We start from the raw sequence: 18,079 nt of genomic DNA on the forward strand, positions 1-18,079 counted from the left end.
TATTTTATTTTTCTAAAACACTTTTACTTTTTATTTACTTCTCGGCTCAGAAGTACACTGCTTTTAGTGTCCCTTAGAAGCACGCACATACAGAAAATTCTCCCGGTTTGAGGAATATTCTACCTCAGGGTAACAAAACACTGAGCTAAAATCCGCCATTTTTTGGGTAAAAAATTGTTCTTCAACAAGAGCACTGCTTAATTAATGCAGGAGACAAGTGTATGTTTAAACTTCAGAAACGCACTCCAGGAACAACACATTTTATGTCTGTTGTTATGTCTTTACAATTTAATAGTATACGTAATACTGATGGCAGCTCATATTCTGTTTATGATTTCATGATTTTGTTTTATGATCTTGTACTTCTACATTTTGAAACATTTAAAATCCACCCCTGAGTACAATTTAAACAAATTCAAAGAAAGGGGGTTTGCAAGTGTCTTGAGGCCAACCTCTGTTCAGCAACGAAAAATAAAAACAGAATTTTGAACTTTCTTTACCTGAAACACTTTTCTTCCACTGGGCGACGTCACACACGTCACAGCTCGGTGATCAACGAGGTCTAGGGCGTACAAGGCAGAGGATCCGAACACGAATTTCAGCCTGTAAAACACAGAGATTTTTTTAATCTACCCCTTCTGATTAATCACTGTTATCAATTGGTTGACTCTTATCTAAAGCGACTAACATTTTGTGTTCATCTACACAGCAGGGTATTTTACCAGAGCAAATCGGTTGAAGTAATGAAGCACCTGGCTCAGGGGTACAACAGTGCCTCGACTGGGATTTGAGCCCACAACCTTCGAGTTGCAAGTCCTAACCACAAACCCACCTCACGGAAATCTTTATACGAACTAGATGGAGGTCAGGATAATCTCCCATTCTCTTCAGTTTCATCTGTGCTAGATAACATTGATAATGTATCCTGTGTCATTGGAAACCACAAAATGTGACCTTTAAAGTATGTCTTTGATCAAAACAGTGTCCAGCTGCTATTGAAAATTTCAGAGTGACACTTCATGCAAGAGCACATCCTATCCACACACTTTGCAGATTACACAGCCATTGTATATATTCCTACATTATCCCAACTGACCAGCAATAACCATTGTAATACAATAACCAATCACTCATTATTAGTATCATGAGTATCATTTTACTCCGTCTTGCACAACATCACAATGATCTAATAATCTCTATACAAAATAACTTTTAGAGCGCACCTTCATTTTTACTGTGAAATGGAGAACTCAATGTAGTCTCTTGACAAAACTCAAGTTTCTTAAAACTATCAAGATATTACAGATTTGCATTTCAAACTAAGTTTCAACACAGATGAATTCAAGACTTGCTCTGGGTACAGTAACTATCTGTGCACACGTGGTGAATAATAAAACCTTGAGACTGAAACTATGAACAGCCACCCCCACACGAGGTCTGACTCCATTGCATCACCAATTCAATCTGACTCCCCTTTGATTCAAATCACTCCTGGAAGAAGGAAAAAAAATATAAACCGTTGCTCTCGCGCTCAATGGAGACATTATTAGCGCAAGTCTGAGTCATGTCATAAGCCAACTGTGACTGGGACAGTCCAAGCAGCAGCAAGCAATTCAGCAGCATACTGTACTGCCATAGTAGGGCTGGAATTGCTTGGACAGTTTTCTCTGTTTCCCTACAAACTCCTATGCCTTCCCGCCAGCTTACGGTCACTTCTCCAGCTGGAGCCATTTCTCCTACAAGGGACTGTACACCTTTCAATGTGTCAGATCAATAGCTCTGGAGGTGCGTGAGTCAGAGGACCATGTCCCTTGTCTGTCTTCCAAGCGGAGCAGGGGTCACTGCAGAAGAGCCGAGTCTTACTATCAGTGGAGATGATCACATTTGATGGGAGTATAAGACAAGGGGACTTTACCCTGAAAGAGAACTTTTTGCACTACCACTACACTTGATGAGCTAAATACTCAATAACTCAGATGCAATTCCATGGAAAACGCATTTCCAACAACTAAATTAAAAACATTCATACAAATATAGAAAGGCTTTTCTGGGAGATTCCAAGCTTTTGTGTAATTTCAAATACAGTGAAGAGCAGGTTACAATGTAAGTCTAAAGCCCATAGACCTGTAATCCAGACACGTCACATGCCCCAAACTGTCCTGCAGCTGGCTTGACTAATATTAGCAGAAGGAAATGTTTGACCAAGCTTCTCTATCATCTTGCTTTTATACTTCTTCGTTCCCACAGAAAAAAAAACAAAAATACAATCACCTTGCATTCAAACCACTAAGTTTTCCTGGAAAACCACTGTTTGTGCACTCAACCCCAGCTGCATAAATACCAGCCCACCACGCAGTGTATGGCTGCGATTAGTTCTTGTCAAGACGCACTTAAAATGTTTTACTCTAGTTTTTTTTTATGAATGGAACAAACACTAACAAATCAAAGACCAATGTCATGAAAACCCATACAAATAAAGGTTCACTGGAAAGCTATTCCTAAAGCACTCCACCGACAAAAGAGAGTTGTCCCTCCCTTTTCCACGGCAGGAGCCAAGGAAAACGATCAAATATGAAAACAAAAGAACTGCATAGCTTCAATTAACTGGACATCTGGTCTTGCGGGTTGAATTCTGACCACTAGGCCCATTAAAATCAAGGAAATTCAAAAATGAGTGGCATGAGTAATCCCAGCTGACAGAAGCAAATGGAAAAAAAATTAAAAATTGATAACAAACAACCGGCACTAAAAACCTGGAAACAAACCGAAGGGCTTTTTACATATTTCGATAAAGTAAATGTGGACTCACCAAAATAACACATCATTCTAAATTCATCATGGGAATTTACAACTACCCTCTGAGGAGGAGCATAATGACTAATTGCAGCTCTCAGAAGACACTCTACACTTCAGCTACCACTTTCCACCTTCTGTCCAGCTGCAGTGGATATGGCATCAGTGTCCCATGAGTGCATCAAGCCTTTTTCTTGGGCGTCCTCCAAACACAACGTGCCAAGTCCGATGAGGCTGACGACCACTGCGGTGTTGTTCTGACAGTGCACCGCTCCGGACATCGCCAGCTGTGAATGCGCTTTGAAATCCATACCCCGGCTTCTGGATTTACAATCAGTTCTGGTGTGGGCAAATACTTAAAAAAGAAAAGACAGGTCTACATCCCATCAACCCTTCAAAAAACTGCTATAGCTCCGCCGGGCTGAAATTTGCACACATACAGTACATGTAGCTGCTCTGGTGCCAGAACCCATCACTTCTCTATAATAGTGCTGGATCTACAAAAGACAAGGCTCTGCTGCAAGAAGCACAGTTGAGCACAAAGAGTCAGAGACGCTTCTTTCCACAGAAACTGCCCAGCCAGGCAGACAGAGGCCGAGCAAGGACCTAGGATCCATTATCGGTCAGCGATAAAATGAGCAAACTGGGCTGAACTGCCTCCTCTCATTTGTGACCCTTCTCATGGTTTAAATAAGGGACCAACTCCAGCTTTCCCAAAGCCTTGCCACTCTCATTCCACACTGGCACTCAAACTGTTGATCTTAATCACTCAAACATAGTGATTCCAAAACATCATTTAGACTACTGTGGGCTGCACTGAAACATTATCTGTAACTTAAGGGACCCAAGCCAAGTCTTGCTCCAGTGATGACGTCCACTACACGAGGTGTGCAACCCAATCATCGAGCACACTCACTCCCCCTCTGTCTCCATACAGTAGGTGTGTGCTCCAGTGTTAGCTCAAAATAGAGTGTTTGCGTGGAGCAAATACAGTGAAACTGACAAATCTGGTAAGGAAGGGTCACTGCAATAACAATTTGGCGGGATACAAAAGAATGAGCAACAGAGGTCTGTCTTCTAAGCCAAACAGTTCTGAAACTCTAAAGGAACGACCAGATGTTAAATAGACGCTGGCGAGTAAAAAAAAAAGGACTGTTCGTATGAAGAGTCTTCATCCGTTTATTTGCCCCCATTTCATTTTATTTTTCTAAAACACTTTTACTTTTTATTTACTTCTCGGCTCAGAAGTACACTGCTTTTAGTGTCCCTTAGAAGCACGCACGCAAAACATCATTTAGACTACTGTGGGCTGCACTGAAACATTATCTGTAACTTAAGGCTTTTGTGTTATTATTCATCACAGATAAAGCAACAGCCCTCCTACTGCCACGTATTGGCCATACACAGTAAGAAATAGATCAAGTGTTTCCAAAGGCATATAGTTATTGTTTGATGTTCTGTAATAAGGGAAACCCCAATTTGTTTTCAAACATTTCACAAGAACAGTTGTTGTCATCTACCATTAAGTAAACTCTTGAAATATGTTAAGAAGTGTGGAAATCTGGATAAACCCTATCTGATTTGCACATGCGGCTGGTGTTGAGTCTAATTTTATCATAATTATGGCAAATTCTGCATTCCAATGGAAGATTTAATCTATGTATTTATATATTTTAAACTAAAAACAGTCTAACTGGTTAATTTAAACACAACTGTCTTAAATTTTGTTTCTTTGAATATAGAATCTTAGCAGTCATAAATTGCAGAGATGCAAGAGAGACGCTGATATTCTTATAATGTAGACCAGGCAACATTTGAGAGACAGAGCTTTATAAAGATTGGTGGGGTTCAAAACTAGTGAGCAGAAATATCTGAATTGAAATTAATCTCTAGGCAAAGACTTGGAAATGCTCAATTTACCTCCATTGTAATGAAAAGATACCAAAAATCCCCCTCAAAGCCCCTGAATTTTTTTAAGTCATGAGTTCAAAGTTTGCTTTTGCAGCTTACTGCATTAATCACATGTGCATTTAAATGTTTATCACCTTAAATATAAGATTGACAGTAGAAACAAATAAATACTGAGTAAAGTATAATTTTCATACCATGACTATCATAGTTATGGGGTCCTTCAGTGAGTAATCAAGAAACATAAACAGCTAGATCTGCAGATTTTGGCAAACACATAAGGATGACTAATTAAGTGAGGCTGGAGCCTACTTCTGGGACAAGAAGCAATGAAGTGTCCAGACTGGGATTTATCTGGGAACAAGAAGTTGGCGTCTGACTAGAGTAACAAGAAAGCAGGACAGTAAAATCCATTATATACTGGGAGTCTTTCAGCTTGTTATTTTAGACTTGCAAAAGCATATTTTGTGACAAATCAAACTTTCTGATTGAAAAGTCCCATTAAAACACCCGCAGGGTAGGGAGTGTAATCAAATACAGATGACACGACTTTTTAAAGCATTTTTAACTGTAGCTCAAAAATGGGGGGGAAAACTAAAAGGCTCGAAGAAAAACATATAGCAGGATCCACTTCAGCTCCACATCACCAAAGGATCCTTTCATATAGTTTGTGTACCATTAATTAACAGGACTAAACTCTAATTCTTAGTGCACGGAGCAGGAAGTGGACCACGGGTATCTTATTGGCAGATAGCACAGCAGTCTCTTTTTCTAATGTGCCACTTGGACAGGTCTAAAATGATGTACTGCTGACCTTCTCCATAGTGCCCTCTCTATATCTCCACAAAGCCAGTTTCAGCAGATGGCTGAGATTTAGTGGAATATGGAAGAGGGACTGCTTACTTCATTTTAATCTTGCATTTGTTTTTGCTTTGTTCAGCTGTGAACATGCATTGAAGGATTTTTGTGTGCTTACATACAGAAAAAAAATATAATAGAACTGCATACAATCATAACCCTGTATTGGACTAAGAATTTAGGAAAAAAATGATGAATAAATACATTGAAAAGAATGAATAAAAAGGCTTTTCTTAAGTTATTCCAGCTTCCACCCACATTTTAAAGACATGCCAGCTAGGTGTACTGGGGTCTGCAAAGTGTTCCTCTGTGTTTGTGCTTGTGTTTGGGTCCCGCAACAGGCTGGCATCTCATCAGGGTCAGAGTCCCAGCTTGTGCCCTGCGCTTCTGGGATAATCTTCAGATTACTGCCACACTTTTCAGGAATAAGCAGCTTTCCAGTAATGGACAGATGAATAAAGCTATCCCTATAGCAGGGTGCCAGTAATTGTGCACACAGATGAAACACAAGAACACTGTAAATTGGACACAGAGAGAGTTGAACAGCTGTGTTACAGCTGAAACTTTATGAAGTCCTTAGTAAAAATTATATTGCTTATTATTTTAAATAGCAAAACAGGTCTCCTGTTAAGGCACCTGTTAGAAATAGGTATGTGATGCATAATACTACAGTCAAAATGTACATATGCAATATGCACTATACATCTCTAATTATAACATGTTAGAAACAAGTTGTTGTAAACACAAAATTTATTAAATGGTTTAAGAAAAGCCATACTCACACCAAAAGGAGTTCATCTGGAACTGGAAAAATAAAGCACAAAAGCAGAGTTAGACTTTAATATGTATAAAACACTGTTTACTATTTTACACTGCAAAATGATGAGACATTACACTGCAAAAATAAATTAAGTCTATACGATCAACCCAAGCAGATTAACCTTTGGAATTTCTGCTGATTATTACTGGATATGTATATATTTACCATCTCTATTGACTATTTTGTGAAGAAACATAAGGTTTAGAATTTGAATGTAGTTTTAATTGCAACACATTCCTGCTATATTGTTTGGAAAAGAAAGAAGCAGGCACATAAAAAACTCTCTAGTGTTCAAGATAAGAAAACACTTATACTATTTTTTCATGAGAAAGTTGGTCATAAGAATATTGCTTCTCCAGCCTTGCGTTTAACAAGACCACATAGGTCACTTCTTAGGAAACAAAATCAGTGGCTCATCAACAAACAGTCTGTGGCTCAATTTCAATTCATTCCAGCTTTGACACATCAGGCACTTCTAGGAATAACAGAATATGTAAGTGATAAAATGCTGGGATTAAGATATCTGTATGCTGCTTGTTAAGGCTCGGTCTCCAGGATGAGGGAGATAAACGGTCTCATAAATTTTTCTTTTGCCGCTGTTGATATAATTTAATCTAGGAGAACAGGCACTCAAAAAGCGTATTCTTATTCCGCACAAAAAAATGTTTTAAAAACCTGACTAATTATGGAGAATGAAGGCAATCTATAATATGTCCAACTAAATTGTGCACCAGTTCAAAAGTACTGACATCAACTAAGCAGATACCAGCAGGGGAAGTCACATCAATCAGCGTAAAAATCTGTCAGTGTTAAGAATGCAAAGCTGAAAAAATAGCAAGGTTTCCTGTTTATCACTGCCACAATTGTGGTTTTTTCGTTAGAAGACGGGGTTTGGCAGTACCAGCACTCGGGTTGCAAAAGGAAAAGTGTTTCTTCAGCCTGAATACACTGAAGGCTGCTGTGAACGCTTGCTGCAGACTTAACGGCTTTCTTGTCACCGAAATCCCCCATCGTGACTGAGAAGGAAAAGGCAGAAAAAGGAAACTGTCTCTAGACATCGCTCCGTTTGTGTCCTTTTACATGTGTTTTGTCTGCAGCTTTAGAAGCCTTTAAAAAAAGAAACCTATCAATCATTTAAATGTTGCTGAACCGCTAAAATAACTGCACCGGAACAAGAAATGCAGAGCTTTGTGAATACGTTCTACAAAGGGTAATTCCCAGAACTGGAAATCTCACAGGCCCTGCAGTTTCATCAATCCACGGGAGTCTGTGCACAAAATTACACACATCTGCCTGGTCCTTTTCTTTTTCAATGGCTGTGGGCCTTTCCCACAAGAGGAAACCTCATCAAATGTTTTTTTAGGCTCTAAATGAAATTCACATGGAGGTCCCAGAACTGCAAACGCACTCTGTGAAGACCGCTCTGGCACAGCACCTCACAAACTGTAAAATCTGAATTCCAGGCACGCAAAATTCCTCAGTGGGAGAACGTTAAAAAAAACTAAGACTCGAAAACCAGAAGTTGTCCCATCACTGTGAACCACTGTCTAGATGAACATTCAAAAGGGGAAGACAAGACTAAAATGCAGATCACGTAAAAAACAGTTTTAGCATAAATCATGCTGCTTTTAATGTCATAATGCCCCCCCCCCAAAAAAAATGGAATAAAAGAACACAGAAAGAAAACAATACTTTTTAGAACAACTACACCCTGTCACCCATCATCTCAAATATTTTCTTATTTAAAGTCTGATACGTTGCTTTTTACGTAAGAACACACAACAATTTCTGACAAGTATACGGTTTTGAAAAGGTTGTGGTCCACAGACAGGAATAGTTTTCTCTCTCGTCTACAGTCTATCAAACGCTCAACCAACGAATTGAACAACAGCGACCTCTGCTGGAAAGCATAGGCATATCAATTCAGTGCACTGTAAATCCAGTCGATTTTTTAATAACAGTCCGACTGGGCTCCGTTTGACTTCTTTGTGCGTGTTAAAAAGTATGAGAGGACCTGAAAATTGCTAAAACCTTCTGTGTTTAGTTTGTATCACCAACATAAAAAAACAAAAACGTCTCAATGTCCACTGACCAGATTCCCTCCTGGACTTTACAAATCATGGCCTTTCAATAATCCCCATCTATGAACTGGTTTTATAGAAAAGCACTAGATAAATAATAATAATAATAATAATAATAATAATAATAATCATTATTATTATTATTATTATTATAACACCTTACACTTATATAGCGCTTTTCTGGACACTCCACTCAAAGCACTTTACAGGTAATGGGGATCCCCTCCATCATCACCAATGTGCAGCCCCACCTGGATGATGTGACGGCAGCCATAGTGCACCAGTACTCTCCCCACACACCAGCTCTCAGTGGAGAGGAGAACAGAGTAATGAAGCCAATTCAGAGATGGGGATTATTAGGAGGCCATGACTGGTAAGGGTCAATGGGAGGTTTGGCCAGGACGCCGGGGTTACACCCCTACTCTTTTCAAGAAACGCCCTGGGATTTTTAATGACCACAGAGAGTCAGGACCTAAGTTTTACGTCTCAACCGAAGGACAGCATAGTATAGTATCCTCATCATCACTATACTGGGGCATTAGAACCCACATGGACTGCAGGATGAGCGCCCCCTGCTGGCCCCACTATCACCTCTTCCAGCAGCAGCCTTAGTTTTTCCCAGGAGGTCTCCCATCCAGGTACTGACCAGGCTCACACCTGCTTATCTTCAGTGGGTTGCCAGTTGTGAGTTGCAGAATGATATGGCTGCTGGCATATAAGTGTATGGATTATTTATTATTTATTTAAACACATGACAGTGTGACACTGTACTTACTTTGAGATGTCTCCTGGTAAGCTTTCCTGATGTCTTTCAGAACTTCTTCAGCCACATCAGGCAAAACTGTGGACATGTTTCCAGATCCTGCAGAAATACAAAGAATAATAAATATCTCACAGAAAGCAAGGTATTAAACCAAATATTGGAAGTGCTTCTGTAGAAATTATTTTGCTTAATTACAAACTTTGACATGCATAATTCTACAGGTTTAGAGCCTAAATGTGTATTAAAAAGTTATTTAAAATTAGGGTAAATTGCACTTACGATACGATACAGTATTTATATATTTTGGAAACTTTGTTTTTACTGTCATTACACTTCACACTCAGATACCTGCATAACCATTCATTTAATAATAAATAACACTGTTTGAGTTACAGTTTGTTTCGTTAGCAAACCTTGCTCAAAATCATCATTACCACCAATCAATCAACAAACTTAAAACGATGTAATCGATATACTGTGGAAAGTCGCATGTTTGCACTGATTGTGACACCTGCATCCACTACCCAGTAACTGTCTCCTTCATGCTACTACTTACGTGATGCAGATTCACAACAGAAGACAATCCTGCAGCAGGACATTCAGATAATTTGCAGTAAAATTTACAGTTTCCGGGCTAACAAGTTACATATTTTGGTGCAAACTACCGTTAAGAAGAAAAAAAAACATTGAGAAGCTTACACAATTTCTTGTTGATGATAAAAACTAAAGGTTTTAACAAATTTAATGTAGTCACACGCTTTAACAATGGTGCCCTTTAATAACAGCAATAGACGTTTTCGCTAACCAATTCGTGAACAACCGTGCTCAATTCGATAACCAAGTACATAAACGATATTTTTAACATGAAAACAAAAAAATTAAGTTAAGCAAGAACGCTCTCGCGTTGCTTGCGTATTATGTTTTCTTTCAAACTACTAAAAATGAAAAGCTCATAACTAGTTACGTCTACTAAAAGTACACGTTTTTTTCAGTCGCTTTTCATTCATGTATTTTCATTAGTATTAATTTCTCTCAAAATTAAAAAGAACTCAAAAACATGAACTTACCGGGGAAACGAGCTCGTTTTCAGCGCCTAACGACGTACAAGCGCAAGGAATCCTGGTCATTGTAGTTCAGATTGTAACGTTCCTTGCGAGACTCCCTCTGAGAAAACTACATCCCCCGTCGACAATCTCGTTCCCCGGAAAACATCGTTTTCCAGTCGTTACAAGTGGTCGGAAGTTCAACATGTGATGCGTTTGATAATGTCTAGCTGGCTATCTTACGCATTGACACAAGACGTCAAACAACGTAATGTGCTTGCTGTTGTATTACTGAATATATTCACATGCTGTCTTCACTAAGTATCTACATTAATTTAGAACTAATAAAAACTTGATTAACCTTAGACTGTAAATCTGTAATATCTGCTGCTTGTTTATACGGCCATTACACTTCACACTCAGATATCTGCATAACCATTCATTTAATAAGAGGTGCAAAGGCATACAAATGTTCTGGTCACTGACAGGAGTCCAGAATACATCCATTCAAACACGTTTTGTGTTTATTCTGACTAAGAACCTTTGTGCTCTTGTGAGGATCATAGTGCATCTTGCAGGAATGTTCTGAAACGGTGAAGAGTCCTACAGAAAGACTGAGTTGGAGTGAAATACCAATGACAGGCTGCTAGTGAAGCCGTTTCCTGTACTCATCTTATTAGTGCACTAGGGAAGAAACCTGCTTGACGCTGAGTACATGCTGATCCATTCCGGACCTGCTGTATGGGTCCTGACAGAAGCTCAACATCAGACTCGAACAGTACAGCCCCATGCATGTCCCTGTCACCGAACAGATACAATTGAAATGTTTGGAAACTAGCTAGAAGCCCTTTTATAAAGATCACATCAGATCAAATTAATTGGCATAGTCCGGGTTCTGTTAAACGCTCCGTGGATTTACAGACAGACAAACGTCTCAGACTGAAACTGACACAACAGCATTTCATCTGCAACTATAGGTATTGATGTCTTTATTCACCTAAAAAGCAAAGGCAGACACAAACAAACTATGCAAGGAAAGAAGTAACTTCAAATTATTTATTTTTTCAAAAAATGTTTCCGATAACATTTTAGAGGCCAACTTTTACAAATAGATTGTGTTGAAAAAAACAAAACTGTTAAGTCCCAGTCCCTTCCACAAGCCTTCCCTTTAAGAACATGTTTCTACCCATATTAAGGTATTAAAGGTTACAAAACATAATTTATGAATTGTCTATAATCTGTATTATGTGTAAAATGTACTTCATTAATAAAAACATTAAGAGTATCAATAAGACGAAACTATCTAAACCCTGCTGATAGTGCATTCACTAAAGGCAGATTGTATAGGCTATAGTAATACTTGATGTTTCAACAGCTTCTTTTACATTCACAAATTGTCTGCAGCCCATAAACTGCTACCGAGCACAAACACTTGCATCAAACACGTTGACTGTGACTTCAGCCTGAATATAAACCATTAAATATCTCCTTTTTTATTCCTTCATTCCTATAGCTGGTTCAGATGTTCACGGCTGTTGGCATAAATTGGGTTTTCATATTTTACACCTGTAAGGGATAAAATAGAAACTGTTAACCTGGAACTGTAAGCTGTTACATCAGTTGCACACCATGTAACCATACCTGAATTTAATGACAAGGAGGTAGCAAAGTAACTCTTGAACTAGGTTATCAAATAAAACAGAAATAAAACAGGTATATGTTTATTCTGTTGTTGTTAGTCTTTAAAATCTAAGAGCTAACTACTCCACAAGCCATAGTATAGTTCTCATAAAATAAAGAACCCAAGGCCAAATGATAGATAAACAGATCAAATGTGGTACAGACAATTGCAAGGTGTTTATGAGGCGGTGATCTCTGCAGCACTAGAACACTAGTGTGTCCAACAACAGCCTGCAGAACGCACAGGGCCAAGCAGTCACAAGGTGCTTTTGCTGATGCTTCCTTCATGTTCAGGCTGGTGCTGCACTGTCACACATTTACTACTGCTATGGCATTTTATGTACCAGGTTTCTACGTGTTGTTACTTATTTGCATCAGCTATGAGTGGGCCAGTCACCACATCCTACGGTGCCCACTCTCAGTGAGACATCGTCTGCAGGATGTGTGGTGGGGGGGGGGCAAAGTCAGCTCAGTGGTGCAAATGTCACAGTCCGGTGCCAGAACATCCGTGCATCTAGATCACGGTCTTCTCTCGGCGCCACAGAGTGTTTGGACACTGGCAGCTGAAACAGGGATTCTCCATCCGACTTCCCGCCAGGGGTCACGGCAACCTGGAGTCTATCCCAGAAGCACGAGCGGGGCAACTGGGAAAACGTGATCCTTTGCATGAAAAAAAAAACAAGACACACAAATTCCCCCCCCCCAAACAGGACCTACTTTGTTCTCTTCTCTTCTTGACCCCCTCGCTTTCTGTAACACAAAAACACAAGCATGAGGCTTTCTTTTGCTCCGGCTGCTGTTACTGAGGAAACGGAATACATTTCTGAATTTCTTTCAGCAGCTTCCAGATGACAACACAATCAAGTCATCAGTACGACAGCGCACAAACAGATCTCAGCACCTACTTTTCTTCTTCCTTGCTCTCTGGGTGTCCATGCTTTCGGAGAGCTCTCGTTGGTTGACTGTAATAAAAACAAAGACGAAAAGCAAGGTGAGGAAGCGTTTTTTAAGGAATGAAGACATTCTAAATTAAGCTACCTATAATGAGTGGCTTTATATCATCTCTGCATGTGCCCCCTTTCTTAGGGGGTTAATTCACACTGAATTTTCACCCTCCCCCACTCATTCTCCATTAAGGTATGTGTTCCACTTCCTATATGATTTGGAGGAAACAATGTTTTAGGGCCGACCCAGTGACTAACTCTCCAGGGATTCAATCATATTCATTTGCAGGCTCAGGGTATACCCCACCACTCCCTACAACAGATAGGGGGTTCACAGGTCTGGGCCTGGAGACTCGCAGAGCTGCTGCTTTTCAATCCAGCCCAACAGCTCAACCGAAGCTCTAATTGATGTTAACACACACTCTGAATTTCAATGATCTAAAACTGCTCACATGCAGAGAAGAAGAACTGATCATACCATAATCGGGTTTTGTTGATTTTGTTTTCTTTACTCCGCCAAAGCCTGTAGGAAAATTAAAGACAGTTGAAAGGAATTGATTAATGACCGCCGGGAAAGGCCACAGGTGATGGCCATGGAAAACACCTTCTTTGATCTCTGATCCTTCTCGAGACCTCTCGTACACTCAACAAAACAAAAAACAGAATCATGCATGTTATTATGGATATTATTAACATGCATTAAAATGATATACTGTATATTCAAATAGTCCCATGCTTGCAAGTCTTGTCAGTATACCACGGAATTGTGGTAATAATAATGCAGTAAAAAGGAAACCTAATTCCACCATTGATTATGAAATTAAAATATAAAACTGAAGTACTGGTGCCTTACTCTGAGTAATGACTGGATCTCTTCTCACATGCTCCCTGTGTTCTGGGTCATGAAGGCTGTTTTCTTAATAATGGGGAAAAGAATGGAATTCACTGGTAAAGCAGTTAAAAACAAAAACAGTAAAAGCTTCCGTTGCTGTGTTTTTAGTTATTTGCCTTGTGCATTTCCTGCAATGCATTAAACTGGTGAAAATGTTTTTTCACATAATATACAGTAAACACAAGGAATTCAGGTTCTATTTTAGTCCCATAATAAACTATATTGCACTCAGCCACTCCCTGACAACCTAGATATTTGCATGCCAGTGAACACTTCTCAATCACAGAAACACACAAATACTGTACATTTAGACTTACCATAGATAGTCACATCGATGGTGTTTTCTGGAACAAGAGGCAAAAGAGCAGCCATGAAAGAGACATTAAAGGAGATTAAGAATCACTGTTTTGTAAATGAAGCTACTGGAACTCAGACATATAAAACGGAGAGCAGTAAAAGCAGGCAACTATGTAGTTTAGAGACTGCATAAGGACAAACACCGCCTTGCATGTGGCTCTTTTCAGACAGAACCCAGAAAAGAGAAATAGAAAACCTTTGCCCACACTCTCCTTTTTTGCTCATTTTAAATGTCACTGAAATAAAAGAGGAGTAATGCTACTGATTCTTGTGAGGTTCAAGGGCTTCCAAACTGATTTGAGGCCGTTCGGAAGAGACTACCACAAGGCGGAGACAGAAATCTTAACAACGGTAAGAAAGTGTTGTTTTCTGTGGTTATTGCACAAGCTACTTTGGGACTGTGAGCTGGGAACATGCGGCTTGAGCGAAAGAAGGACTTTATAGATTTCTTCTAAGGACTTTGCACCCTCTGGTTTAAAAATGCAGTGATGAGAGCACTTGTGAGCTGAGAAACATTATATCCACTGTCATGTTACAGGTCCCCTCAGTACTTCTAAATGCACTGTAAATAAAACATTTACTTTAGAACAAAAATAATCTGTAGATCCTACCTTTATGAAAGCTCATGTTTCCATAAATAGTCTCCAATGACTGACCTAAAAGTTTAAAACCAACGGTAACTCCTTTTTTCATTTTTGCCTTTGGATGCTGTGCTACCAACACCTTCATAAAGGCTTCGTTACACAATGTAATATACAGAGCCCTGAATCTCCTGAATCTCTCAGAGGAAAGACCGTGGGCTTTAAGTATTTTAACTTGCATGACATCTCATAGTAGCACTTAATGATTTAATAATTAATTTTTTATTTATTTAATAACTCGTGAATTTCACAATACGAGGATACATTTCTCCAGAGTTTGAGACAGACAGCCATTACCTGCTCTGCTGTTCTTACCGTGACCAAGATTCCTAGGATATGAATCAAAATAAAACATATGAAGTTTACATCTGTAGTTGAAGTAAAAGAAAGGTACAACACTGTAGTGTTAACAACAGCTTCAAGCCCTTTAAAGCCCTGGGTTTACCTTAACAACAAGAGAACTACCACCACCAGCAACAACAATACAAGAACAGGATGACCTGCTAATCCAACCATTCTTCTGAAGGTACACACCACAACAACGGCTTGGCCGTTTTCTGCAGAGACTGCTTTTTCATGGGTAGGTCTTACAGGAGAATACTGATATAACAACAAGAAAGCGATCTGAAAATAAACTGCGCAGGTACAACAAATTACTGGTACATACTTTGACGGGTCAGCCAGGCGTCTGCAACCTTTAACAGAGAATGAAAGTACAATAATCCAGTTAGGCAGCTGAACACAGAGCCATGCTCAAAGCATGAAAACTCCAGGCAGGATTCTAAAGTCACACCTACATGAAGGAGGTATAGCTATAGTAAATCATACGTACATGACGTCCCAAGCTCATGGGGTAAATTGGCTGTATGGTGTGATTTAGCCTTCAGGTCTACTGTACCAATGGCTCTATGTCCCTTAAAAGCCCTGGTCACATCAGAAACCAAAGAAATGTTTCAAAATGTGGTGGAAACAAAGGACTAGAAGAGATTGTGATACTGATGTATCCTGTCCCCCTTCACTATCTCAGGTATTGTCTTAGTTTGTCTTTCAGAAAAGGGAGGCCTGGGAGGCCCCAGTATGAGGCAGGCTTCAGCTCCAGTGGTCTTAGTCCACTGGGACTCTGCTTCTAAGCCTTTCAGAGAGAAGTCATTTCAAAGTGAACAGACATCAGGAGGAAGAAATGCTCACCTCTTCGCCGCAGACACAAAACGAAAAAGGGAAGGAGTATGATGACCCCCAGTCCTCCTGCTGAGCCGATGACGTACCAGCTCTCCCAAACCGAGCTCCCAGAACCTAGAAAAACTATACTGGACTGACATTTCATCCACTGACACCGGACTGACTTCAAACGCAGGGTAAGAACCACTGGAGGAAAAGCACAACACTTCTTGCACCTAGTTACACTGTTTTGTTCACACCAAGATAACTCTTGCGCCTGATGTTTGGTAAGACTACACTTCAACTGAAAAGAAACTGAATTAAGGATTTTATAGGCTATGAAATTTATTTAAAACTGCATTATCTGTATGGCAAAGCACCTGTTTATTGACTACTCTTGACTCATGTGTTTTGCCTCAACTAACAGGACTAAAAAGGTGATGAGAAGTTGGGTCACAAAAATTCCCCTTAGCTTGTCTTTCAGCTCACTAAGGAGTTCTGATGGATCTGTTGTATTTACCTGGGCTGAACTCAATCCCCTGAATTTCCAAGCAACTGCGACCAGCTAAGAACTTGCAGTGATATGTGCCCATATCATGCGGCTGGAGCTGTTCGATGCGGATGGAGAAGTTGCCCTTCTCTGACAGGCCCAGGAAGACCCTGAGTCTGCCCTTCTTGTTCTCCAAGAAGCGCTCGCGTCCCGACGACAAGATTTGAACCAGACTGGTCTCGGATTTGGAGTTATTGAAGGTCCACACTACTTCCCAATCCTTGGTCTTGGACTGGTTTAGCAAGCTGGTGCTGAAGTTGCACGGAAACAGAATTCCCGAATCCAAGGCGGCTTCGAGTTTGGTGACCTTCTGGGGTTTCACTTCTTCACAGCCGTCTTGTGCTGGAAGGAGGAGATAGGGAGACAGGAGAAAGGAGCGTGGTTTTGCCATTCCTGTGCAGATCAGGATAATGCCATAACCACCAGGCTGTTAGCGATCTCCCCAAATTCACGTTTGTGCTTAGAAAAGAAAAAAAACCCAAGGGTGTTTGTTTCCGAGGCCTGTGAGCTATAAACCATACGCAGCGGTTTTAAATAAAATATCCAAGAACACATATTTGTAGGTGAAAATGCACAAAAAAAATCTGATTCACAGCAGTGACCTTATCAAATAACCAAAAATCTGTATCCTGTATACCGGTAAAACAAAAACATGCTAAATATAAACTGAAAACAAACAGATGACCGGTTACCCATAATCCTGTTATTATTAATAGAACAGAGATCATCATGGTGTCCGAACTTGCATTTTGCCGTTATTCTTAGAATTACATTTTAAAAAACAATGAAATGTTTTGTGCAGAAACACCCCTTTTCGCAAGACGTACAGAAAAACCACAGTTCACTCTGTTCTGCGCCATTTCCAACGCCTGTTCAAAGCAACTGCTTCAAGCCCTTTGTTGACACAGAAGCTAAACTCACTCTTCGTTTATTACAACTGTAATGCCGGCCAAAACGGCCACGGTTTTAACAACAGAAACCATCAACCTATATATAACCCATTTTGTCCACACAACATTTGACAATCATGGTCTCCACATCTGATTCTTGCATGTATACACTGTACATCTTCCTTCCCCTCGTGTACTCGGCAGTTTAAACAAAAGCTTTGAAAGTTCAAAAGACCAACTGCTTACCTGTGGCAAGTACTAAAGCCCAGTTCACAAATACCCAGAAAGTGCAAGGTTTAGTGTTATCCAGCAACATCTCTCAACAAAATCCAATGAAAGCTTGTGCACCAAGCTAAAACAAATGTAGAGCAAAGCTCAGGTCACAGCAGACAGAGCAGAAACCACACTTTATCACACTACAGAAGGCGAAGGAAAGACAATATTTTGGTCATTTCCTGATCACAACTTGCCTTTCCACTCTCCACGTTGCAAGTATTAGCTTCCGCCATTACTTTTTTCAAGATTAGTGATGCATTTGAAGTTTTAATTCCCTTTGTACATTTTCTGATTTCAGAAAATATGAAATATATGCATAATATTTTTAGTGCTCATTCCTGCAGGCTCTCACGTCATGACTTCTGCTCCTTATTCAAGCAGCAAGCCAGCAGCGATGAATTTCAGATGTCTGTGTTTTCCCTCAG

At 39.9% G+C, this 18,079-nt stretch overlaps 2 protein-coding genes across 6 annotated transcripts in view; both read right to left on the reverse strand.

Annotated features, from left to right (window-relative positions):
• zswim7 (zinc finger, SWIM-type containing 7) overlaps positions 1-10,386 on the reverse strand; it is a 53,322-nt gene extending 42,936 nt beyond the window's left edge. The window contains exons 1-4 of one of the 3 annotated variants that reach the window (XM_088616045.1): positions 9,780-10,142; positions 9,236-9,322; positions 6,342-6,363; positions 501-603 (exon numbers count right to left, since the gene is read on the reverse strand). In XM_088616045.1, coding sequence (XP_088472171.1) covers positions 501-603; positions 6,342-6,363; positions 9,236-9,322; positions 9,780-9,822 — 255 coding nt within the window. In that variant the 5' untranslated portion in view covers positions 9,823-10,142. Of the gene's footprint in view, positions 1-500; positions 604-6,341; positions 6,364-9,235; positions 9,323-9,779; positions 10,143-10,290 lie in introns of those variants that run through there. The other 2 variants (XM_088616046.1, XM_088616044.1) reach the window with 2 other exon arrangements.
• A 922-nt stretch (positions 10,387-11,308) lies between these two features.
• On the reverse strand, positions 11,309-17,878 carry LOC148643565 (uncharacterized). 3 transcript variants are annotated; one of them, XM_088616258.1, is made up of 12 exons: positions 17,625-17,878; positions 16,459-16,830; positions 15,969-16,082; positions 15,448-15,475; positions 15,078-15,109; positions 14,751-14,795; positions 14,100-14,126; positions 13,744-13,806; positions 13,369-13,413; positions 12,852-12,908; positions 12,664-12,696; positions 11,309-11,832 (listed from the first exon to the last, which is right to left on the reverse strand). In XM_088616258.1, exons 1-12 carry the CDS (start codon positions 17,692-17,694, stop codon positions 11,774-11,776), a joined length of 945 nt encoding a protein of 314 aa, XP_088472384.1. In that variant the 5' UTR covers positions 17,695-17,878; the 3' UTR covers positions 11,309-11,773. The 3 variants fall into 3 exon arrangements, with proteins under 3 accessions (XP_088472384.1, XP_088472386.1, XP_088472387.1); XM_088616260.1 differs by having other exon boundaries at positions 15,969-16,073; positions 17,625-17,876; XM_088616261.1 differs by lacking the exon at positions 14,751-14,795 and having other exon boundaries at positions 17,625-17,877.
• Positions 17,879-18,079: the final 201 nt, after the last annotated feature.

Source organism: Lepisosteus platostomus, chromosome 22 (genome assembly GCF_059453375.1).
Source record: "Lepisosteus platostomus isolate fLepPlt1 chromosome 22, fLepPlt1.hap1, whole genome shotgun sequence".
Classification (NCBI taxonomy): Eukaryota; Metazoa; Chordata; class Actinopteri; order Semionotiformes; family Lepisosteidae; genus Lepisosteus; species Lepisosteus platostomus.